The 26,134-nt window shown below is 45.3% G+C and overlaps 1 protein-coding gene across 2 annotated transcripts in view; it reads left to right on the top strand.

Annotated features, from left to right (window-relative positions):
* RNF185 (ring finger protein 185) overlaps nucleotides 1-26,134 on the top strand; it is a 30,172-nt gene continuing 4,038 nt past the window's right edge. The window contains exons 1-6 of one of the 2 annotated variants that reach the window (XM_027566266.1): nucleotides 1-111; nucleotides 15,023-15,244; nucleotides 17,965-17,983; nucleotides 20,036-20,148; nucleotides 21,831-21,885; nucleotides 25,800-25,917. In XM_027566266.1, coding sequence (XP_027422067.1) covers nucleotides 15,069-15,244; nucleotides 17,965-17,983; nucleotides 20,036-20,148; nucleotides 21,831-21,885; nucleotides 25,800-25,917 — 481 coding nt within the window. In that variant the 5' untranslated portion in view covers nucleotides 1-111; nucleotides 15,023-15,068. Of the gene's footprint in view, nucleotides 186-15,022; nucleotides 15,245-17,964; nucleotides 17,984-20,035; nucleotides 20,149-21,830; nucleotides 21,886-25,799; nucleotides 25,918-26,134 lie in introns of both variants that reach the window. The other variant, XM_027566267.1, reaches the window with a different exon arrangement.

Below are 26,134 nucleotides of genomic sequence, written 5' to 3'. Positions count from 1 at the left end.
CCAACCTCTTCCGGTTTGGGCCGGAAGTTCCTCGGAAAGCGGCGGCTTGGCGTCAGCTGACCAGAGTCCGCGTAGAAGCGCTCCGAGGTCCGGCCGGATAGACTAACCCAGGTAAGAGACTGGCTGAGCGACCGACGGGCTGACAGGCTGGGGCGGCCTTGGCGGCGTTAACTGAGCAGAGGCAGGTACATAGGGGTTGGGTGGGGGGTCAGCTCGGGGCCGCCCAGGTTGAGGGACGGGGATCGGTTTCCGCCCTCACCGGGCCCACGGACTTGGACACTTGAGCCCAGAAGCGCAAAGACTTCAAGCCCGACTCTGGCCCAGGCCCTTCGTCCCAGGAGGGAGTTCAGGATTATGTTGTGGTCTTCTGTCCAGCAATTACAGTTTGGGGAAACTGAGGGCTAAGTAGAGAGAAGGCTCCCACAAACTCTCCCCTCCAGTCAGGAACTCACTCAGACTCCCAGTCGAGGCCGCTTCTCACGTGGGGGGTGCTTTTAATGAGTTTGCCCCCAGTGGAGAGGCCGAGGCCGGGCAGCGGGCTGAATAGAGTTGGCTTGGGAGTGAAGGACCAGAGTTGGAGACTTCGCCGCCAGCAGCCAGTCATGCTTTCCGTGCCGAGTCCTTTCCGCGTACCAGGTCTGTTCCTCACTTGTGAAACAGGGCAGTGTTTCTCTAAATACGGTTCTCACAGCCTGTGCTTTGAAATGCCGTGGGGTGCATACTTCCCAGTACAGGACTTAAATAAGAGCTCTGATTTAGAATCTGGGTCGGAACCGGGGAAACCGCATTTTGAACATACTCCTCGGGGGTCCTCTGCATACCCATGTTTGAAACCCACTGATGGTACGTGCTTTCTTGCTGTGGGTTCTAGAAATCCATTCTTTGCTTTGAGCAACTGGAACTCCTTCAGTATCTTTGGAAGAGGGTGCGGTGGTGTTTAGCCGAGAAAAGAGAGCAATGGAAGGGAACTGTCATCGAAAACAATGTTATGGTGAAAAGAGCTTCCACTTCATCTTTGCTGTTGAAAGAGGCAGGAACTAGGACCAATAGGTGGATTCTACAGGAAGACAAGATTTTAATTAAAGAACTTAAGGGTGGTCACAGGGGACCAGCAATGGAATGGATTGCCTCCAGAGGTGGTGTACTTCCTGTCGCAGGAGTTTTTAGATGAAAGTCCTTTTCAACTTTAAAGTGGCTAATTCTAAGTCTTTTTTTAAGTCTTCTCTGGTGCTGACTTCTTTTTTTCTGCCCTCTTTTTTTAACATCTATGTCTCCCCAGCCTACATCTCCTAAAAGTGAGGCCAGTGGGTCTGAATTTATGTAATCTCTTCCTTGTTCTGTGTACCATCCTTTTCAAGGACTTGGGAATGCCCCATCTGATCAGGGCCATTAATGTTTGTTGAATGAATAACAAAGCAGGGTCCCCACCCCCTCGGTTTGGAGCTTATTTTCCTAGAACAACTTGGAAATGAATCTGAAGACTTTGTGATTGATGAGGAAAACCCAGTAAACTCTTTGGACTCAGAGTTGAGGAGCCTGTGTCTGAAAGATCCCCTTGAGGTTGTTCAGGCCAGCCTCCCCCCAGCCCCGGGACATAAATTCCTCTTCCTCTGCTCCTGCTGCTAAGTCGATTCAGTTGTGTCCGACTCTGCGCGACCCCATAGATGGCAGCCCACTAGGCTCCTCTGTCCCTGGGATTCTCCAGGCAAGAATACTGGAGTGGGTTGCCATTTTCTTCTCCAATGCATGAAAGTGAAAAGTGAAAGTGAAGTTGCTCAGTCGTGCCGGACTCTTAGCGACCCCATGGACTGCAGCCTACCAGGCTCCTCATCCATGGGATTTTCCAGGCAAGAGTACTGGAGTGGGGTGCCATTGCCTTCTCCTTCCTCTCTCTAGCAGTGTGTTGTTATAGATGATGTGTCTACTGAGAGAATTTTTGCAATCTGTTGGCTAACTTCAGCATTAAAACCAGTCCTTTGATGGACTTGACTTGCCAGTTCATTCTCAGCCGTAGTCTGCAGATAATGCTTCTAGCGTGTCTTTAGTTTTCTAATAAAACATCATAGCTCCTTATTTTGTGATTTACAAAACTCCAAGCAGATCCCTTTTTAAAAACCAGTTAGAATGTTTAGGTTGCCCAATGGAACAGAGGTTCCATATTATGACCCAATCCTGCTGACATGCCTTTGCCAAAAAAAGGTTAGATTTGAGCCAAGACTTCGTGCTTGTGTTTATTCTTCCTCCCTTTTTTGTGTTTCCTAGAATTTTTTTTTTAAAGTTGTGAAGTGCTTATTCAGATGTTATCCAGGTGCTGAGTAAAATGGTTTTAATTTGGTGGTGTCTTTAAAACTTTTCAATCTGAAGTTTTCCTTTTAAAAAAGTACCTTAATCAGGATTTCCATAATGTGTTCTTCAGGCTGCTAGTCTGAAGAGAAGCCTCTGAAAAAAATATTCTGTGGTTAAAGTAAGTTTGGAAAAAGCTATGTATGAGTACCCCTTCTTAGAGCTTCTCAGCGTGTAGTATCTTGTCAAAGGCACTGAGACGTCGATAAGAAATGTGCCTAACCTTGTTTAATCTAGTGTTGCCAAACTTAATTGATGTGAAGCACTTTTTTTTTGGGGGGGGGGTTGGGTAATGGAAGCACACTGGCAGATTCTGACCTGGAGCAGGAGTCTGCAGTCTTTGGCCTGGGGCCCAAATCTGACCCCACTGCCTGTTTTTGTGTGGCCTGTGAGCTGGGAATGGTTTTTACATTTTTTAATGGTGTAGATTACATCCAAAGAGGAAGAATATTTTTTGATATGTGAAAATTAAAAGAAAATCAAATCTATTTCTATCAATAAAGCTTTATTGGAACACAGCCACATCTGTTAATTTACATACTGTTTTTGGCAGCAAAGTAGAGTAATTGCTCCAAAAACCATATCATCTGCTAAATCTAAAGTATTTACTATACAGTGCTTTTCAGAAAAAAATTTGCCAACCGCTGACCTGCTCCATATACTTTTTTTTCTTTTTCTTTTGAAATGATTTTAGACTTCCAAAAATAACGCATAAAGTTCAAGCATACTCTTAACCCAGCTGTCCCTAATGTTAACATTTACATAACCATAATAAAATTATCTGATAAATTTAGGATAAATACCGTACTACTAACTATAGGCTTTATTCAAGTTTTGCCATTTGTTTCACTGATATCCTTTTTCTGTTCCAGGATCCAATCTAGTTTCCCACATTGCATTTAGTATCAAGTCTTCTTAGTCTGTTCAATCTGAGACAGTTGCTCAGTCTTTTTTGGCTTTCATGAATGTAAACTTTTTTTAAAAAGATGACTTTATTTATTCATTCATTACATTTTGGCTGTTCTGGGTCTTCATTGCTGTGTGGACTTTTCTCTAGTTGCAGAGCGTGGGGGCTACTCTCCAGTTGTGGTGTGTGGGCTTCTCATTGTGGTGGCTTCTCCTGTTGCAAAGCACTGGCTCTAGGCATTCAGGCTGGAGTGGTTGGGGCAAGTGGGTTCAGTAGTTGCAGCTTGCAGACTCTAGAGTGCAGGCTCAGTAGCTGTGGTGCAGACGTTTAATTACTTCTTGGCATCTGTGCTCTTCCTGGATCAGTGCAGTGCCTCCTGCATTGGCAAGTAGATTCTTTACCACTGAGGCACCAGGGAAGCCTGACTGTAAATTTTTGAAGAGAGGTGGCCGATTATTTTGTAGATGTTTCTCAAAGTTTTTGAGAGGGTGGGATAAAATTCACATATTATGAAATTCACCATTTTAATGTGTGAATGTTCCCAAAGTTATGCAGCCTTCACTGCTGTTTGAATTCCAGAGTATCTTCATCATCCCAAGAAGAATCCCCGTACATGTTAGCAGTTTCTCCCTCCTCTTCCCTCTTCCCATCCCCTGACAGCCACTAATCTGGAATCACATAGTATGTGGCCTTTTGTCTCTGGCTTCTTTGATTAAGCATAGTGTTTAGGGTTCATCCACATCATAGCATGTGTCAGTACTGCGTTCCTTCCATGGCTGAGTAATATTCCACTGCGTGGACGCACTGTTTGGTTAGTTGTCAGTTGATTAACATGTAAGTTATTTCTGCCTTTTAGTTGTTACGACATGCTGCTCTGAACATTCATGTGCAAAGTTTGTGTGAACATATTTTGAGTTCTTTTAGATGTGTATACCTAGGAGTGGAATGGCTAGGTCATATGGCAACTCTGTTTTTAACCTTTTGAGGACCTGCCTAACTGCTTTCCACAGCACCTCACCATTTCATATTTTCACTAGCAATGTATGAGAAGTCCATTTTGTCCACGCCCTGTTCGACACTTGTTATTGTCCTTTATTATTTTATTATTTTTTCCACTCTAGTGGGTGTGGTGTGGCATCTCATTGTAGTTTTATTTGCATTTCCCATTTCCCTAAGACGTGATGTTGAATAACTTTTCACGTGCATATTGGACATCCTTGCATCTTCTTTGGAGAAATGTCTATTCAGACCCTTAGCCCTTTTGTAATTGAGTTACTTGTCATCATGTACAATTTTGCATGTAAATATTCAGAGTGTGCAGATCCCCTGAAGCCCCTTGAAGTAATTCAGCATGAGCTGAACTGCAAAATCTGAGGCAATGCCAGTAACGCCCTGATCTGAATGCAGTTGGATTTGGACATGTTGAAAGGGCTTCCCAATGGCTTAGCGGTGAAGAATTCTCCTGCCAGTGCAGCAGACACGGGTTCCATCCCTGGGTTGGGAAGATCTCCTGGAGGAGAAAATGGCAACCCACTTCAGTATTCTTGCCTGAAAAATCCCATGGACAGGGTAGCCTGATGGGCTACAGCTCATGGGGTTACCAAAGAGTCGGACACAACTGAGTGACTGAGCGTGAAGTTCAGAGTAAGTTGCCATTTGAAACTGCTGACCACTCAGAGCTTGGTTCAGCCCAACCACTGCTGACTGTGCAGAGCTGGGATGGCCACGTCCAGTGAAAGGGGTACCTCGGCCTCACCCCAGACATGATAAGAACACTAGGAGATGCTGTCATTCAGGAGCTACTCTTGTGTTTGTCTGATCACAGGCAGGGACTTGAGGAGTCAGAGGTAGTTGGCAAAGTCAGGACTGGTGATGGCCTTGGGCTGCTACCTGAGTTGGCAGAGCTACCAGTGCCCTCATACATCTCTGGACTCCAAAGCATTCAGCTCTCACTAGACTGGAAAACACACCAGTAATTATTCTTTTTTTTTTTTTTAATTAAAAAAAATTTTTTTAAGGTCCATTTTTTAAGTCTTTATTGAAAATTTGTTACAGTATTGCTTCTATTTTATGTTTTGGCTCTTTTAAATTTTTTGGTCAAAGGCATTTGGGAACTTAGCTCCCCAACCAGGGATCAAGCCTGCAGCCCCTGCATTGGAAGGTGGAGTCTTAATCTCCGGACTGCCAGGGAAATCCGCACACCAGTAATTCTAATTGTGAAAGTAATTTGTGCTCCTACTAGACATTTTGCAGAATGCAGAAACCGTCAGACAGTTTCCCGCAGCAGCTGAACCGTGTTACATTCCACCAAAAGCGCACAAGGCTCCGGTTCCCCACCTCCTCGCCAGCTCTTGTGCTCTTCTGTTTTCTTTTGTTTTCTTTGACAGTAGCCATCCTAATGGGTATGAGATGGCATGTCATACTTTGATTTGCATTTCCCACATAATTAGTGATGTTGAGCATCTTCTCATGTTGTTATTGGCCATTCGTATATGTTCTTTGGGGAAATGTCTTTTGAAGTCCTCTGCCCATTTTTGGATTAGATTGTTCATTTTTTTGCTGTTGAGTTTTAGGAGTTCTATATGTACTCAGTATATTGATCCCTCAGATACGTGACTGGCAGATATTTTCTCCCACTCTGTAAGTTGCTTTCTTACTCTGTTGATAATGTCTTTTTTTTCCCCCCGCTTTGGCCTTATGGCTTGTGGGATCTCAGTTCCTTGGCCAGGGATTGAACCCAGGCCACAGCAGTGAAAGTGCCAAATCCTAACCACTAGACAGGGAACTCCCCTGATCTGTTTTATGCATGCTCTCCTGATGGTCCTCCTTAGGACCTTAGGAGAAGTGGGATCATTGTTTTTGTCAAGTATATGCTGACGTTATTAAAACTCTTAGACAGTTTTGTTGTTACCTAGTTAAATCTTGTTGACCTTATTCATTTTCTTGATGTTCTGTCTTTAGAGTTTTTCAGAGGTCCTCAGCTTCAGATAAAATTTGAATTAATGAGATTTTGTAGACTCTGAATTGAATAACAATTCACTGGCCACATGAAAACAAAAGCTGAACTCTCACTTTGAAAAGGTTTTGGATGACAAAGCAAGGGCACACACAATCACCCCATCTGCAGGTGAGGACCCTGGCCTAGCTGAGAGGGCCAGCTGAGAGCTGGACTAGGCCCTCTGGCTCTAGGTTGTTCCTCTCACTGTATTATACTAAAAATTCACCATGCTTGCCTAGGACCTGTCCACTCTGAAGATCTTTCTTTGATACAATGTTTTATCCAGTTATGTTGATTTGAACTGAAATTGTCAAATTCCCTTTTGTTTATTGACATATTTATTGAATGTATATTGTCTGTCACGTACTGTGCATGTGACTCTGGGAGTGTTTAACTGGAGTAAGCAAGACAGTTCAGTGAATAATTGATCCTCTGTGTGAGTAGTGTTATCTCTAATACAGATCGGTACTAATCTAGGGAAACCTGAACTTTCTATGGTCCCATATCCATAATCTTTTTTTTTTCCCTTATATCTGTTGAAGAGTTTTGGACAATGCTTAAGAAAAAAATTACTCTAAAACAGTTATGTAACATTTCCAGTTCTGAAAAACATCCCTGAAGAATGTCTTGTACTTTTAGAACACTGATTTTCTACGGCTTTAGTTGGCTACATTGATTCATCTTGAGTTGTACAGTTCAAAGTACTCCTGGGCATCAGATCCATCAACCTACATGCATTTATGAGGTGCTCTTGAGGTGTCTAGCCCTGTGCTAAGGCACTTAGGGTCTGGGTCTGGACTTGAGAGGACATACAAATGAATCATTGAGGTACTTAATTGAGCACATTGGCTTGGGAGTTGAAAACTGCCTCTGACTGGCTCTGTGACCATGGGCAAATGACCTAACTACTCTGCACCTCAATCTGACATCGCAGGGGGTGCTGTGTATGGTAGGGAGTGTTTACCTCGAAGGCAGGTTGTGAAGATTGGATGAGACAGTTTGTGTAAAGGGCTGAGCACAGTGTCAGCTGATGTTACTCATAGTGGTAATAGATACAACAGTTCCCTCCTGACCGTAACACTGTTGGGGGAAATCTGATTTTGCCCAGGTCAAAAATCGTGTCTTGGTCTGGATTTGCTCATACACAGTTCTGCTGTCTCATCTACAATGCCTTCAAGGAACAATGCTCATTCAGAAAGGGAAGTTTTGACTCATTCATTCAGCAAATTAATCAAATAAATATCTGCTGACTGCATAGATCCGTGGGGAGTGTGAAGAAGTAGTTACACCTTCAGTGTGCTCTGTGAAACCTCAGTGGAGGGGTATTAACTCTGTGCCAGCCCTCATTGTTTTATCTCTTTAATCCCTCCAACTACCCTGTGAGGAAGGTAATTGCCCCATTTTAACAGATGGGTAAAAAAGGCCTGAGAAGGTAATGCGCGAGGTCACAGAGTAAGTGGTGGATCTGAGATTTGAACCCAGAGCCATCATATTCCTCTGTGCCATGATGATTTTTAAGGACAAAAGCCCATAAAAAGTTAAAGAACATTTTAAGACAGTGGTATAAGGAATGACAGAAGGCAGCCTTTTGGTCCTTGAAAGTTTGTGCTGGGGTTATCTGAATCCTACCCCATCCTTGCCTATGAAACCTGGTAAGCTTTAAGAAAAGTCATTGACACTTGATGCCAAACAAGCTAAAACACTTTTGATTTAGAAATGATGGAAGATAGGACTTCCCCGGTGGTCCCCTGGTTGGGATTCTGTGCTTCCACTGCAGGAAGCGTGGGTTTGATCCCTGGTCGAGAAACTAAAATCTTGCATGCCACGCAGCGCAGCCACAAACACAAAAAGGAAAAAGAAAAGAAAAGAAAAAAAAAACAATAATAATAACTGAAAAAAAAAAACCCACCGAAAAACAAATAATTGAAGACAATGTGAGAAAGTTGAAGCAGCTGAGCCTAGAATTTCCACTCAAATACGTGTTATGTTTGGAAATTGTTACCTATAAGGCCTGGTCTAGTGCATGGGATATAATGGGTTTTAATAGTTAATTAGCAAATGAATTAGTGAATTTAAAATATCTTCCCAAACTGCCAAAATTACCCTATTTTCCCCATGAGACTTAGGATGCGTTCTCTTTTGAAAACGTGTATACTGTTGGCAAAGATGGGAGTAACAAACACTCTTGTGTATTTTTCATGGGAGTAAAAATTTGCACATCCTTTTTCAAAGGCGTTGGTACAAAATTACAAATTTTAGATACCCTTTGACCCAGCAGTTCTAAGCTGGAATATGTCTTAAAGATGTAGTCTAGAACCATTGGTCTCCAAGGCCAAGAACAGGATGACTAGGTTGCATGGATGAGAGAGACTTTTCAGTCTGATCATTTTGTGCCTTTTGAATTCAGCCACATGAGTGTTACTCATTAAAAATATAAATCAATAAAATTTCAAAATGTGAAATGTCTGAAATAATTATTATGCTAAGGATCATTACAAGTTAGTATAGATATCTTTAATCAGATTGCTTTCCTTTTTGTCCTGTACTAAGATCTGAAATTCTGGGACATTTAACATTTTCCCATATTTTTCTGTGTCTTAATAATGTAGTACTTACTATGGAAAAAGTGGGAAGTACAGTTAAGTGTAAAAGCAGCTTTAAAAATTTGCCCATGGTTCCATTATCCAGAGACACTACAGATAACATTTGGGCCCCTTCCACTTTTTTTCTGTATCTTTTAACCTGTTAATATCATACAGTATGTTCAGTTTGGTATATAATTTTCTATTTTGCTTTTTTTTTTTTTTTTACTTTATGCTATATAGAAAAATTCCCACATAACCAAAATCCTCATAGAAGGGTAATTTTTAGTGGTCTTATAATCTGTCGTGTGAATCTACCAGTTTAGTTTAGCCAGGGGATGGAGCTGGGTGGGGAAAGGAAGAGACATTGGGATCATGGAAGCCTTTGGAAGGTGAGGTGGGTCTGGGTTAGGTGGCTCAGCTGGGCATGTCAGCCTGACAGGCCAGGACTGAAGGGCACAAGGATTTCCACGCTTTCCTTCCTGCTTCGGCTGCAGACCTTGCTGCCCTGCTACCCCCACATGAGCTCTGGGCTCCAGCCATGCTGAACTTGGCAAATTGAGTTGTCCACTTGTCTTGTGTCACCAGTAAGCCCTGCCCTCGGGCGCTCTGTACACACCACTGTCAGCACACTGGGCTGCCTGTTGGTTCACTTGCCTGTATCTCCCTTTAGACTGAAACCCTTTTTTATTTATGCCTTGAATGCCTGGCAAATAGGATCATTAATAAATCTTTGATGGTTGGTATGGGATTGGGTGGACAGATAGATTAGCGATACCCAAGAAAAGGACCCGTGCAGCCCTAAGGAAAAGAGGCCAGTTGCTTAGCCTCCTCTGTCCTTCTGGGCCTGAAAGCCCACTCATGCCCTTGGCCCTGTATTTGAGGGCTGGGCCTCTGTGAGCTAACTGTGGGACCAAAACTTCACGTAGACGCCAAAATTTTAGGGCCTGGTTTCTGTGTGTTCCGAGTTCAATCACCCTCTTACTTAGATTTCCTCCCACTCTAACCTTCTGTGAGTATGATGTCGACATTCTTAGAATGTGGGTCCCCTCTCTGCCTGTGTGTCCAGCAGCAGCCTGATGATCCGTGAAGACAGGCTGGGGCTCGCCACTGTTCCTGACAGAAGACTTCTTTGTGAACACGTGTCTGCCCATAGAAACAAGACCTCTGCGGGATCACCTCTCACATCATGCTAGTTATTTATCATCCAAATCTGTAATCTTCATAGTTAGAACCAACGTTTCCAGATGTCTCTGTACACTCTGGTCAAGGAATTCTTAGAGTTAAAGGGGCAGGAAAGGAAGATTATGCATTCCTGCAGTTTTCTCTAGGACCTGAGAACTGAACACAAGAGTACTGCAAAGAGATTTCTTCACGAGCTCACATTCCCTGGTAGTTCCTTCAGGGATATGCAACTCTTGCTTTCTCTCTTCTGCTTCGATCCTGTGAGGTAAGCCAGGCCAGCTCTGGGAAGGTCGTAGGAGTGAGGATGCTCAGTCAGTCCACTCCAGCTGCCAGGCTTGGTGTTCCTAAGGGATCATGGAGTATTACAAACCTGCCTTAGTCCCAGCACTATGTGTGGTGCCTTGGACATCTCAGATTTAGAGATGTTTTTCAGAGCAAGGTATGAACTTGTTCTTTAAATGATCAGCTTTGTCACGGATGGTCCAGGTGCTGGCTGGTCTGAGGCAGACTTGTCCCTGCCTCTGCCTGCCCCCTGAGTTGACCTGACTTCTCCGTGGTCCCTGTGGGCTGTAGCTGGGGTTGGGCATTCTGAAGGACAAGCCTTGAGGTTATTGTCTTTCCAAACTGCATTCTGGTAGAGTTCTACTATTTGAGAGCTGATTTTCCAGAACACTTCATCAGAATCATCTGGAGTGGACTGTGGGGACACTTATTTAAAATACACATTCTTGGGACTTACCTGATAGTCCAGTGGCTAAGACTTCTCACTCCCAATGCAGGGAACCCGGGTTCAGTCCCTGGTCAGGGAATTAGATCCCACATGCTACAACTAAAGATCCTACAATGAAGATCAAAGATCCCACCATCCAGTTCCAGATCCTGTTTAAATCACTGAGGGAGTCTAGGAACCAGATCTCTGGGGGGCTGCCGTGTTTAGGAAAAACAGGCAAGTTTGATGGAGCTCCTTGTTAAAGATTATTATAATTAGCTCCTATTCTAGACTCCAGGGACTCAGCATGGTCTTACTCTTCTTTATGACTCTGTCACCCCAGGTGGTAGCACCAGGCCTCCATTGTAGTTGGAGTAGAGATCCTTTGGTCTCAGGCATAGATGGATGAAGGGTGAGTTTGCTTTGCAATCACTGCAAAGAACAAAAAAGTTAGAGGAATACATTTGAGGAAAAGCAAAGACCAGATGTTTAATTTTGTAATGCTGCATGTCAAAGGGGCAACAGGTAAGAGTGAAAAGAGTGCTGATGTGTTGGAAAGTCAGAATCGGGCACAGAATTATTACACGTGTAGTGGCCTGACCTTGGGCAGGTCCTCTGACATCTCTGGCCTGATGTCCTCTGTAAAGTGGAGTGAGAGTCAGAAGTGGTAGTAGATGTGAATGTGCTTTGAAAACTGGAAAGTGCGTTCAGATCAGGAGTGAAGAACGGTAGGGGTAGGGACAAGGGCACACAATGGACTGCTGCAGGGCTCCTCTGTGGTCAGGTCTAAATCGAGGCCTTCCGGGGACCAGGCCAGCTTTCAGCAGGATGGCAGCGCACATATGCCCGGGGTCTACTTCCTCTCTACTCTATCTGGTTCCTGAGCTGACAGGGCCCTCTGTTCTCTAGACCAGTGTCCCAGAGGCTCTGTCCACATCGTGTTCTGCAGGTGCTCAGTGAATGGACCCGGGGAAGGGCCTGGTGCAGTGAGGCTCCTGTGCCTGAGGGAAGGCAGGAGGTGGGGAGAGGAGGCTCTGGGGATGGGGCCCAGGGTACGTTGCAGAGAGAGCTTGTGTGAGCGGCCGGCCTGGGAGTTGACTGAAACCAGTTATGTGTGTCTGTACCCGCTCACTCAGCAAATATTTGAGTGCCTACTGGGATGAAGCTCTAGAGCTTAGGTAGGGACCACGTGATCAGTCTGCTAAGAATTAGAAAGAAAGTGATACGGTCTACCTAGAGTCGGCACATGCCGGCCTGTCCCAGTGCCTGGCCTGCTGCAGGACTGCTATTCCCTGCAAACTCTGAGGTGACCTGTCACTGTCCCCTGGCCATTCCTACCCTGCCACCTGCCATGACCCCGATTGTCCCCTTAGGCCTCTGTAGGAAATGTGCTGTGTGGAGCCTTGTAGGGCCAGTGAATGGAGAGGGCAGTGAGTTGGGGGCAGTGGGTGTATGTGCATCTCCCCACAGCAGCAGCCCCCTCCTACCTTGGTGGCTCCTACAAGTCACTGTGTTATCTCATACGGCCACCTTAGCAGCCTGTAGGAGGTGTGACATTTTCATTTTTCTGGTGAGATACTCAAGCCATCAAGGCTTTTACTCACAGGCCTTTACACGGCTGGTCAGTGTGGAGCCAGGACTTCAGCTCAGAACTCTCAGGTTTGGGAAGTGAAACATCAGGGAAAAAGTTTTTTAAGGGCATTGTTATTGTCTGACTTTAGAATACAGGTAAAAATGTCAGTATTATAAACAGGGAGGACCTCTGACCCCCACCTGCAAAGTTCCCCAGCCCTCCTAATCCCAGAAATGACTGTTGATAGTTTATAGTGTGTGCGGTGTAGACATTTTCTTTGTGAATGTGTGGATGTACACTCATTTATATAATCTATTTCTTCTCACCTAAATAAACTTATACTCTCCTGCAGCCTGACCTCTTTGTAAAGTACCTTTTATTATGGAAGATTTTCAAGCACACATAAATAATGCGATGAATCCGCATTCATCATCCAGCTGCAACATCAACTTCCTCGTTCTTGTTTCATCTTTTTTTTCCACTTTCACTTTTCCCCCTCGAGTACTTTAAAGCAGGTCCCAAACATTTTCTCATTCCTTCATAAAGACTTAATTGTACATATCTAGCAGGTGAAAAAAATTTAAATATGCCATTATCACAACCAATAAAAGTAACAGTAATTCTTTAATATAAACTAATGCCCAGGCTGAGTCGGTTTTTGTCAGCCATCTCACAAACGTCTTTGAGCAGGTGGTTTGTGTGAATCTGGTTCCAGTGAGACCCGCCTGCTGCCAGTGGCTGGTGTGTCTCAAGTCTCAGTTTATAACTCTGCGCTGTTTATTTTCTGGAGAACTTTGGTTACTTGTCCTGTAGAAACTCCTACATTCTGAATTTGCTGATTGCAGCTCCCTGGAGTTGTTTAACACGTGCCTCTGTGCCCCGTATTTTCTGAAAATGGTCATTTGTTTTACAGACTTGATTAGAGTCTGTGTTTTAGGGCGAGGACACTTTGTTATTGGTGCTGTGTGCTTCCTGTTGCATCACATCAGGCGACTGTCATTAAGATCCATCAGTGAACCTGACTGAAGGTTGTCTTTCCACATCTGTACATATAGTCCTTAATTTAAAAAAATTTTTTTTTTTTTTAAAGAAACACACGTGTCAGGGTGCTTGAGTTGGAATGACAAAGAAAGGCCATAATGGGGCCCTCACAGACAGGCTCCATGCTGTGAAGAAGAGAGCAGACTTGTGGAGAGGTGGAAGCCCTGGACCACGGGGAAGACCTGGAGCAGAGGCCAGAACAGTGCTGTGCTGCTGGCAGCCAGCTGCTCTTCTGGGACATTATGTAAAATGATGTAACTGAGTGAAAAAGTGGTGCTGAGCTGGCTGCCTCTCCCTGCTCAAGTCACTGAGCTGCTGTTGTGGTGAGGGGTGCTCGTGGACGCCGAGTTCCAAGTCCGTGGTGTGTAGGAAGGCCCTGGGCCTGAAGGGACTGTGGCCTTTTGGTCCTTATCTCTTGGTACCCTGGAAGCTGAAATCAGGGAGGTCTTCTGTTGCTCCAGGGGTGAGTCCCAGACTTGTGGTGGGCCTACCTGCGCTGGAGAGAGTGAGTGGGATGGCCTGCCGCAGCAGTCTCAGAGAAGGAGAGGGCACCTGGAGACCATGGAGTCCAGTGCCTCAGTTTACAGATGAGGAAACCGTGGCCCAGAGAGGAGAAGGGAGGGTTTCAAGACCACCTAGCAAGTGGTCTTGGAACCACTATAAGCAAGCTGGAGGCTCAACTGTGACCAGCATCCAAGCCTCTGATTCTCTGACTGGTAGTCAGCTAGCATTTCCCCCTTGGAATTTCTGAGGTGACCAATTCTTACTCTGCAGCTAGAATTTCTGGGTATCCTTTGGTGGTGGTCTCATGCTTGTTCTTGTTCAACTCCTGGTGGATCTTTGAACTGGAGGTGGTCATGAACGGTGGTCTGTTTCTCCCCGCGTGTGGTGCCCAGCTTGGTCTGTGGTGGTGCAGTGGTGGAGTGAATACAGACTGTGTCAGGAGTCCCAGCCTCAGCTCCGCATCCGTTAGTCAGCCAAGAGGTCTCATGCTGCAGTTTTCCTGAGGGGTAAAAGCTTTTCCTTCATTATGTTTATATTTATTTTTTACTTACGGTAGGTGATACTGATTTTCTATTTTCAGCAGGGATATAGCCTTCTCTTTATTGAAAGTTGGTAGACTTAGACAAAATAAGGTAGATAGGATTCCAGCTTAGCAGAAGGGAAAATGCAAAAGATGGCAGTGTGGAAAATGTTGGACCAGATGACTTTTTGTCCTTGCCAGCTTCCTAACCTTTCACGGTTCCAGGGTTTTCTTTGTATTCTGGTGTGTGCTGGTCACAATCCTCTGGCTTGAGCAGACTCACCCACCAGCATAGAGGCCGTCCATAGTTATGAGCACTGCCTGTGAACTTTCAGTCTGATTGAGCGTGTATTTATCACTTGGGCAGTTCCCCAGGAGAATGGAAATACACTGAGACGGGGTCCTGGTTCCAGTGGAGGCTGTCTTCTTCTTGTGTGCTGTTATTTACGTGGTCCATTCTGGGCTACATTCACGGAAAGTTTCTGAGTCATTTTTCTCTGGCTAACACCCCACGACTGCCACCCTCTGCCACTTCTAGGAAGTCTCAAGGGTTCAGTCATAATCTGAATTTCCAGACGTGAGAGAAGATGGGGGTGTTGGTGTGGAGCGGGGCACAGAGAGTGGGCTGCAGAAACGGGCAATCATGTCTCTGCCTTTCAGATTTCCCTGGGGAGAGTCTTCACCCCGAGCTTGCTGACGGCCAAGGATGGCAAGCAAGGGGCCCTCAGCCCCTGCGTCCCCGGACAGCTCCAGTGCGGGGGGGCCCAGTGGCAGCAGCAATGGCGCTGGTGAGAGCGGGGGCCAGGACAGCACGTTTGAGTGCAACATCTGCCTGGACACAGCCAAGGACGCCGTCATCAGCCTGTGCGGCCACCTCTTCTGGTCAGTACCCTTCCGTTCTTCTGGGGCACACGTGCCAGGTCTAAAAAGCTTGTGGCCCTGGACAGTTTTGGAGCATTTGGGTCCTGATATACTCAGGCCCAAAGGCAGGAGACCTGGGTTCTCATCCCTGCTGTGCTGCTGATAAACTGAGTGACCTTGGACAGGTCCTGTCCCCACCCTGGGCTCCCTGACCCCATCCCTGAAGTGACAGTGCTCACCATTTAGTGAGCACCACTCCATGCCCACTTGCTGCACTGAGCCAAGAGGCAGTTACAGTGCAATGGCCCTGAGCAAGGACCTTGCCCTGAATCCTGACTCCACCACTTTCCTCCTGAGTGACCGTGGGCAAGGTGCTTCCACACACAGTGCTTCATTTTACAGGGTTGTTAGGGAGCATTCAGTGACTTAGAAGAGCATGTAGAAATGTTATGTTTTAGCTGTGATCCTGATGTTTGTTACCATATTTTACGTTTATCAAAATGAAGTGGCCGAGTCCGTGTCCATTTCAGCCTTGGTGCTTATAGAAGCCCCTCCTGGCTCTGAGAATCTGGGTGGATGCCAAGATTTTATTGATTTATTTTTTTGCTCTTGCTTTTGAGCTGGACCCTGAGGGTTAAATTGGGGAAACGAGAGGGATGAGAGTGCCAGCCAGGTAAGGTGCAGAGCGTGCCGCCCGAGGCAGGCGGTTTGCATGGTCAGGTTCATGTGACACCTGAAGCTGCTGTGTGGGCAAGGAAGTATTAGAAGCAAGAGGGTTAGAGGAGGATTGGGCTAGATTGTCAAACCTAGATTTGATTAAGCAGAACATGGAGCTGTTGAATATTTTTGAGCAGAGGAGTGGTGTGAAGAAAGGGTCATTTAAATAACGTGTCAGTAAGTTTAAATTGGCAACAGGGAAAAGGATAAATTTATTAGCGATTTTTTTTTTGGAGGCTCTTGCTTTGATGATTAAGTTTTATGCAAGAACTGTTTGTCATCAGCCCTCTCTTAGAAATTGAAGATACTCTAGTTTTGTGACTGAGGTATCATAAAACCAAGATTTTAAAAAATTAAGAATTCAGTCAGGGTACCATTGGAAAGAACACATTCAAAAATGAAACAAATGCTTCCAACCCTAGTGGTTTGTCCCCAAGCAAATCTGCTGTCCTCGCTCTGAACCCCAGCTTCCTTGTCTGTGAAGTGGAGACAGTTGCCTCGAAGGTTAGTGTGACGACTGTTGAGTGACACGGAAACAGGAATAGTCATTCAGCCATAGCCTGGCACACAGTGGTTGTTTAATGCCTGGGAGTGACCATCATCATTGTTAGAATCTGGAATTTTTCCTGGAGAGGCACCCTGTCTTCTCCCCTGCAGCCTGTGAGGGAAGTTGCCACTGGAGAGCTGCCACAATTTGGGGTGCCCTCTGCTCTGTTGGGAATGGAGTTGCAGGGTTAACGTTGGAGTCAGGTGTCTGTTATGTCCAGGGAGGTTGTGTGTTCTGGGTTATGAGGGTAAAGTTCAGTAATTGGGAAAGGAATTATCGTCTGAGTCCAGAGGAGATACGTTGCGTCTGCGTTTTCTACTGTCCTAGCGCTTGGTAGGCATGCACCAAGTGTTTGTTGGTTGAGTGGATGAATGAATGAAGAGAGAAAGAATAAATCTGGAGGTAGAGTAACTTTTCCTTCAGTTCTGTAAATGTCTCCAGCACCCAGTGCTGGGCAGCAGAGGGACAGGAAACTGGAAGCCAGAAGACTTCTGTTTTGTTTGTTTTTGACTGTGCTGAATCTCCGCTGCTGAGCAGGTTTTCCTCTCGTTGCAGCTTGTAGGCCTCTTGTTGCAGTGGTTTCTCGTGTTGCAGATGGCAGGGTGTAGGGTGCTCAGGCTTCAGTAGTTGTAGTGCATGAGCTCAGTTGTTCTGTGGCATGTGGAGTCTTCCCAGATCAGGGATTGAACCCATGTCTCCTGCATTGGCAGGAGGGTTCTTTACCACTGCGCCAGGGAAGCCCAGACTTCTGTTTTAGTCCTGGTGCCACAGGCAAGTGGTTTCATGTTTCAGAGTTTGGTTTCTTCATTTGTAAAATGAGAAATCAGGTAGCAGTCTCTCCCTAAGCTGAATGTAGACCTTTCTGCCAAGCAGTGTCCCCGTCTTTCCATTATTTCACGATGTCTTTACCGTGCCGTTGAACTTTTAAGCTGCTTCCTGCCTGCAGAGCTCTCAGGGCTGAGAACAGCCTGAAGATTTTGTTAAATTGGGTCTAGATCCCACCTTCCTTGTGGGCCTGAGGAGGCTGTGAACCCACTGAAGTTGAGTCTAAAATAGGACATGTGTGCACGTGCGTGTGTGTGAGGATGCCCCCGTGAATTTCCCTGCACGGAGGATCCTTAGCTTTTGGTGGTTTCCTTCAGAGGTCGTAACCCCCCCAGAGGTCGCTTTGTAGAGAAGCTGGTTTGGGGAGGGTCTGGAGCCTGGGGATCTTCATAAGTAGTGGGACTCCGAGGGTAGAGACTCGGGTCTTGTCCCCATTGCTTCTCTTCCTCTGTGGCTTTAGCTTAGTCTCTCCTAATTTCTGATACCATCAGTCCCCACAGGCTCTCAGTGGGTTGCAGTACTCCACAGTTCAGTCCTGTTGCCCCTTTCTCTGCTCCCACCACACCCAGTGTTTCTGTTAACGAAATCATTTTTTTACCTTTCCCCCTTTCTCTTTCTCCTTGATGAATGCTTGCCCTGGGGACTCTTGCAGTTGGCCGTGTTTACATCAGGTAAGATGCATTGCATTTTACTTTGTCTTTCATCAGCTGTGGTTGCACAAGACACCCCTGGTCTCAGGAGACTGCTGTCAGCAGCTGCAATCTCCCCTGCTTGTGGGCTCATTTGCCTGTGTTCCCCCTAACCCTGTGTATTCACCTGCCTGCTGACAGCCACTTGATGAAACAAGAGGTCAGTGGCGTCCCAGGCGGGGTGCTCCTGACTGCTGCCAGTGGCCTTTGTGGCTTTGGCAAGCTGCTCCTCTCTGGGTCTCATTCCCTCATGTGTAAATCAGATTGGATGTGATAGTATGTTAGATTTTATTGTTGAGATTGTGTTTCTATAAAAAGTACCTCCCATCATATCAGCACTCTTTCTAGCCTTAAAGGCCTTGAAAATACTAGGAAGGGGAGAACTCTTTTCGTCTCAATGGAGAGCTTCTATGAAAAAGTCTGTTTTCCCAGCATTTGATTATTATGAAAACCAGTTGGTAAGTCTTCTCCAAGACCCAGGCGCCTGCTTGGTGGGACAGAGCGGGGCCTGGCATTGATGGCTGGCTGTGAATAATCGCTGCTGGCTGACAGTCTCCATGGTTGTTGGCAGTCAAGCCCTGTACTCGTAGGTGGCTTGGGAATGTAGAGGGAGGTTAGAAATTCCAGACCGCTGGAGCCTCAGAATCTGAACGGGAGAAGCAGAGGAAGCGAGAGGGCTTTCCACTGCGTTTCCAGGCTGTGTGTTCTGACCCCAGTGGAACCTGGTAGAGCACGTCTGTTGTACATCGATAGAGAGCACGCAGCACACTTTCACGCCTTTGACAGTAAAATAAAGGCAGTAGGGTATAAAACCGTCAGATGCTGCGTTCTCCTTGCCCTGAAATTCTAGATTCACATTTGTGTGATAAATGACGTATCATTGTGTCTAAAGGTACAATTTATGCTTTAAGATAAATATTGAGTGTGTATGTATGTGTGTGTATATGTATAGAGAGAGAGATTATAAATCAGTATCTAATGTCTACAAAGACACTAACGTAATGTATTTTTATTTTAATTTTGTTTTTGAGAAAACTAAAATTATTTTAATACAACCAGGGAAAGGACCTAGAAAACTCAAAATGGGATTGTTGTTTTTAATTTTGAAAGAAGTAGTTGAATGCACAAATTAATGGAAATGCATTAAAAAACACTAAGCAAATTTAGATAATAAGAAAAATCTATCCTTAGCACATAGTAAATAACCAGAAAATGGTCAGTTTATGTCTAGATACTGATGACTAAGGTACATAGTTGTTGAGGAAATGCTGTAAAAGTAAGAAACAGAAAAATATGACTGTCAGGATCATACAATTGACCTGTTGAGGAGGCCTGTTGAGGAGGTGGAGATTTAAAGTTTGTTATTTTGGGACTTCCCTGGGGTCCGATAGTTAAAACTCTGTGCTCCCAATGCAGGGGGTGGAGATTCAATCCCTGGTTGGGAAACTGAGATCCTACATAACACATGGCATGGCCAAAAAGAAAAATAAAGTTTGTTATACTTACATGTGCGTGCTCAGTTACGTCTGAATCTTTGCAATTCCATGGTCTATAGCCCGCCAGGCTCCTCTGTCTGGAATTTCCCAGGCAAGAATACTGGAGTGGGTTGCCATTTTCTTCTCGGAGGATCTTCCCCACCCAGGGATCAAACCTACATCTCCGGCTTGGCAGGTGGATTCTTTGCCACTGTGACACCTGGGAAGCCCTTGTTATATCTGCCGCCTAACCTGAGACTGGGTCTGTCAGACCTCTTGACACAGCTCCAGGCCTGCAGTTGCTTCCTGCTGGGAAGCCCCGTGAGAGAACGAAGCATTAAAAAGCCTGTTTAATTATGATAGCATTTAAAGGCAATTTTGATTGCACCACTAGTAAATATTTATCAAGTGCCAGGTGCAGGATGAGAGACTTGGGTTCCTTGCGATGTTCCTTGCTGGTGTTCATGTTTCCAGCGTGAGACCTCTGGTCCTCTGCTGGCTCTGACAGACCACCCTGGTGGGCTTCCGCCCTTCATGCACTTTTCTCTCCTGCTTGCAGTGGTTGGAGACGAGACCTAACAGACAGGTGTGTCCAGTTTGCAAAGCTGGCATCAGCCGCGACAAGGTCATCCCGCTCTATGGCAGGGGCAGCACTGGGCAGCAGGACCCCAGGTGAGTCCATGGGGCCCCTCTTACTGCTCCCCGTGGACACATACTCACTTCCATTCAGCACCCCTCACCCCCACCCTTTAGTAGGTGCTTAGAGACCCTCAGTTTCCAGACGCTTGAGATCCAGATGGGAGTCAGCCAGGAGGGGAGCGGAGCCAGGTTGCCACTTGCTGGGCTGTAACAGACGTGCTCTGAGCACCTGCTCGTGGGCTGGTCATGTGCTGGGCAGCACGCCGGACTCCACCACCGCAGGTGTGCAGAGTGCTGTGAGGGAGCCTGGGAAGCAGGGTATCCAGCGGGAGGATCTGCAGGGAGGGCGGTGGCTGTAGCAGTGATGTAGAGAGTCAGGGGGAGGAAACGGGATTGGGAGACTTTCTGGGGTCTGAGATTTCTGGAGATGGAGGCATGAGCAGGTCTGGCATGCTGTAGACACAAGTACTGAGAGCCTGCATGGTGTGGTGCGTGCACACACACACACACACACATAAACACACTCTCTTCCTGCAGCTCCTCCCCCACACACTCTATCTCTTCCAGCATCACACACACATAGGCACACACATAGACACACACACACACACACACACTCTCTCTCTCACTCTCTCTCTCTGTCTCTCTCCCTCCACCCCCTCGCCCCAAACTCCTGCAGTGTCTCTTAACCTTCCACCCCACTCCAGCATACCCTGTACCCAGACACATTGGCCTTCCCTTAAGGGACACACTTACCCTTTTACCTTCATGAGCCTTTGTATTTATTGTCCCTTTGCCCTTTCTACCCTGTTGGTCCTGCTCAACTCCCCGCTCCTCCTCTATAAATTCTCCATCTTTAATGAGCAGCCCTAAAGTCACCTCCTCCTTGAAGCCCCCTTTCCTCCCCACATTAGGTGCTTGTACCCTGCTCCATTCAGTTGGCACCTCCATTAAAGAAGTGCCTTCTACACAGTAGTGTGATATTTTACAGCCCCTTTAACCCACAAGCACTTCAGAAGTGGTGTCTGTCATAGCCTGCTGCCTGATGGGTAATGAGCAAAGTACTTGCCCAAGAGTAGTGGGACATAAAGCTGAAGGTGATGGGGTGGAACAGAGAGACCCTGAATCTCAGCCCTCTCTGCTGACAGGCCATCTTCTGTTCCAGTTTGGATTTTGGGTTTTTGACACAGTGACCCACTGGCAGTCATAACCAGTCTAGGTCCAGCTCTCTATTAGAGGAGTAAGCCAAGAGCAATCTGATGAGCATCTTGTAGCAAGTGGATTTTCTCTCTGGTTTTCTACACACTGCTGCCGTTGTTGCTGCTGCTGCTAAGTCGCTTCAGTCGTGTCCTACTCTGTGCGACCCCATAGACGGCAGCCCACCAGGCTCCCCCGTCCCTGGGATTCTCAAGGCAAGAACACTGGAGTGGGTTGCCATTTCCTTCTCCAGTGCATGAAAGTGAAAAGTGAAAGTGAGGTCGCTCAGTCATGTCCAACTCGTAGCTACCCCATGGACTGCAGCCCACCAGGCTACACACTAGGGAAAGGCAATTGCAGGTAGCACAGAGTTGATAGTTGATCTGACTGGGCATTGGTTCATGTGCATGGCACGAAAAGGGGCCCTGGCCTTGACCTTTTTGGTGAAGGGCTCCCCCACTCAGGAAACAGATCAAAGCGTTTCCTAATGGACTGACTTTACACCGTTTCTGTTTCAGAGAGAAGACCCCTCCCCGTCCTCAAGGACAGAGGCCAGAGCCGGAGAACAGGGGGGTAAGGAAAATTCTAGAACAAACCTTCTTGAAATGAGCCCCTGACTTTAGAAGTTTCCCTCTTGGCCCTACACTATTTCTCCTTGATTACAAAAGTAAAGGGAAATTTGCAAAATACAGAAAGGAAAAGAGGGGAGAAAATAACTTATAATCACACCATCCAGAGATAACCACTGGAAACATTTTGGTCTGTTTACTTTTCTATTTTTCTATAATTATTTGTGTACACAAACTTTATAGATTTGTGTGTGTATCTTTTACAGATAGATCTGTTTGTATACGTATATTTTTATTTTTATGGCATTTGGCTCCTGTTTTGTAACCACCTTTTAAAATTGTATTCTTTCTTTTTAAATTAAAAAATTTATTTTTAAAAATATTTCTTTTTAAAATTTTATTTAATGCCTTCTGTATGCTGGGCATCAATCTAGGCACTGGTGATGTACATAGTGAACATACTAAAGATCCCTGCGTCTGTGGAGTTCATAGGCAGCTCTGGGAGATATTTCAGGTTCCGTTCCAGACTGCCACAGTAGAGTGAGTATCACAGTAAAGCAAGTCACACAATTTTTTTGGTGTTCCCAGTGCGTATAAAAGTTATGTTTGCAGTATAGTCTATTAAACGTGTAATAAGCAGACATAATTTTTAGACAGTAAATTAAATTATGGCCAAAAAAAGTATATACTTCAATTAAGAAATACTTTATTGCTAAAAAATGCTATCATCAAAACCTTCAGCAAGTCTTAGTAGTAGTAACACCAGAGATTACTGATCGTAGATCACCATAACAAGTCTCATAATGAACAAGTCTGGAATACTGCGAGAATTAGCAAAATAGGATAAATCAAACCAATGATGTTGGAAAAATGGTGCCTTTAGACTTACTTAATGCAGGGTTGCCATAACCTTCCATTTGTAAAAAACACAGTGTCTGTGAAGCACAATACAATGAGAAATATCCTCAGAGAGGGAGGGATTTGTAATGATGTATCTTGAGATTTTGCATCAGTAATATTTTACTTCATGGCCATTTAAATGATCACATGGACTTAATGTAATTTATTTAATCCTTTGGATTGAATGGATATCTAACTGCTTCCTTTTCTTTTTTATATTTAAAAAATACTCTGGTGAATTTTTTTTTTGGCCACACTGCACAGCCAGCTTGTAGGATCTTAGTTCCCCAACCAGGGATTGAACCCAGGCCCTCGACAGTGAAAGCACCGAGTCTAAACTGCTGGACCACTAGAGAATTCCCCTTCTGATGAATTTATAACTTTTTTGCAGGTTCATGATTACTGGGATAAATTCTTAGTAGAGTTACTGGATTAAAAATTTGCACATTTAAATGTGCACAAAACAAGTATATTTCATTTCCCCATCTTTTCGTCTGTGTGCTTGTGTATGTATATTTTTATGTAGCCATTAGTATTCTGCTTTCTTCTTCAAGAAAATTGTTTAATTTTAAATTTTTTATTTTGTATTGGGGTATAGCTGATTACCAGTGCTAAAATTTAATTTTGACAATATTTTCCATAATGTTCTTCATGTCCTCTTTATTAGTTTTAATGATAATAAAAAATACTTATTTCATTGAATTTTGATGCATTATAATTTGTTTTTTTTTTTCATTGAAGGACCTTTTAGTTGCTTTCAGAATGAGGATCTTAGTAACAGCAGTGAACACTTGATGAATGATTATTATATGCAAAGAACTGTATGTTAAGGCTTTATATGTATGATCTTATTTAAACCTTACATCAACACACTGAACAAAAGAGAAAACTGAGGCTTGTGAAGTGACTTGTCCGGGGCCACACAAAGCTGAAACCTAGACCAGGCTTGTATTGAAGTCCTGGCTCTTGACTACCAGATGACCCCACGTTAACCATCCCAGGCTTTGGTTCCCAGCAGAGCATTGCTCCTAACACGGTAATCCGAGGCCCCAGGAAGGTGGAGGCCCTGGCTGAGATGTACCTCAGAAAACTGAGATGTACCTCTGACGTTGACCAGCGCCACTCACAGCCGCCAGTCAGGCTTTGCCTGCTCTGCCCCAGGAGCAGAAGCCTGTGAGGACTTGTGGGGTTGCAGAGGTGTTGCTGGAAGTGGGGCTGGAGGGCCAGTCCTTGGGCTGGCCCTGAATGAGGTGGTGGTTCCTGATGAAACAGTTGCATCTTTCTAGGTGAGGCAGCCCTGATCCCAGGAGCCCTCAGACTCTACCAGGCTGGTTCTGAGTCGGAGGCTTTTCTGTACCAAGGATATGGAAACCAGTTGTTTTCTTCCCTGAACATCTTATCAAAATCGGCTGTTAGGCTTTATGGGTAGTGCGGTCCAGCAGGAAGTTCAGAGCTGGTGCCAGGCTACGCTCAGTAGGGATGGGGGCGGCCACTTCCATGACCTTCGAAAGGCTCACAAGTGCAGCCGGTCAGCTGTTTGTGAAGAGCAGTTAGCCCAACAATTTTTCTTATTAAAATTATTTTAAAATCATTTGTTCTAAGGATCTACCCATGGATGCAGAGGAGGAGAGTTTTTTTAAGATGTGCACAGTAATTAAGAACATGGAGGGGGAAGAGGGGTCCACGTGATTAAGACTCTGCACTTCCATTACAGGGGGCTCAGGATCGATCCCTGGTCAGGAAACTAAGATCCCAAATGCTGCTCAGTGCTGCCAAAAAAATAAAATTAAAACAATATGCTTTGGGACTTCGCTGGTGGTTCAGTGGCTAAAACTCTGAGCTCCCAAGGCAGGGGGCCCAGGTTCCATCCCTAGTCAGGGACTGGATCCCACATGCCACAACTAGCACAGACCTGGTGTAGCCAAATATTAAAAAAGAAAAAAAGCATGGATTTTCAAACCGTATTATTGATCTAGTTTCAGATCTAAACTCTACCCCTTACCAGCTGTGTGACCTTGGTCAAGTTATTTCACCTCTGAGCCTTGGTTTGGTCATCTGTGAATGTGGGTGATGCTGATGTAAGAATTAAATGTGATTTGAATGTCCCAGTACTTCACTTGATGCCCAGCACAAAGTTGGCCCTTAGAAAATAGGAGTTAACCTATTTACAGTATTGCAGTTCCTGCCGAATCTTTTCATGTGAAAGATGATGCCGGGTAGAACACATTATAGAGAGAAAAGCTGAGGATGATACCAGACTGCTGGCAGTGATCATTGCAGGCAGGAGTTATGAAGTGGAGGGTGAACAAGGAGACCTCTGACTTCTATGTCATTTATTCTTACAATATGTGAATTTCTCATAGCCAGCATATATTACTTTTATAATCAGGAGAAAAGGTGTTTTGAAGTTTTAAAATTCTCTGTGACAATATTAAAAGAAAAATTTGAGGGAAAATACTTACCCTTATCTTTTCCACCTGTGTACGTATTGTCTTGTACCTGTGATCATGGTGTTCAAACAGTTTCATCTGATAACTTGTCACAAGAGTCTTTCTGTGTTCCTGCATAGTCACCGTAATGTTCTCTGGGAGGAGGTATGGAAATTGTGATCATGGTCTCCATTGTTGGCTGATTACGGTTCCACTTTCTATTGCTGTTACAGATAGTGTGTAGCTTGTTCTATGTTCCTTTGTAATTGGGCATGGGGGTTATTGCCACTCCGGCTGTTACAAAGCATGAAGAGTTTTCTGGCTAGTGTAGGACTCTGGGAAAGAACCCCTGGAGCTCTGAGAACCCTCACATGCATCAGCAGAGAGTTCTACTTTGGGCCAGAGCCAGCCCTTTCTGGCATTCACAGCTCCTTAGCTGGGCCACCTGGAAGGGCAGAAGAGCAGAGCTCCTCTGCCTTGGGGTTGAGATGGGAGGAAAAGAGGGTGGGAGGTGCCACACGTAAGTAAGGTGACATGTGACAAGTAGGGGAGAAACCTGCTGGTTCTGAATTGCGTCTCTTCCACACAGGGATTCCAAGGGTTTGGATTCGGAGATGGTGGCTTCCAGATGTCTTTTGGAATTGGGGCCTTTCCCTTTGGCATATTTGCCACAGCATTTAACATAAATGATGGGAGGCCTCCTCCAGGTAAGACCCTGTTCTCTTGGTAATTTTTCTTGTGGACTCCTTGGAATTGCACAATATGTATGTTACTACATGGATAATCAGGCTTTTCAAAATGCGCTAAACTCTTTCCAGATTACTGGTAGTCCTGGTCATGACACTGCACACTTACCAAGTGTTAGGCATGTTCAGAATGCTTTCCATCATAAACTCGGGGTCCTCCCAATGAGCCCGTGGGATG

The sequence above is a fragment of the Bos indicus x Bos taurus genome, chromosome 17 (assembly GCF_003369695.1).
Source record: "Bos indicus x Bos taurus breed Angus x Brahman F1 hybrid chromosome 17, Bos_hybrid_MaternalHap_v2.0, whole genome shotgun sequence".
Taxonomy (NCBI): Eukaryota; Metazoa; Chordata; class Mammalia; order Artiodactyla; family Bovidae; genus Bos; species Bos indicus x Bos taurus.
This window is presented reverse-complemented; position numbering and strand designations above follow the sequence as displayed.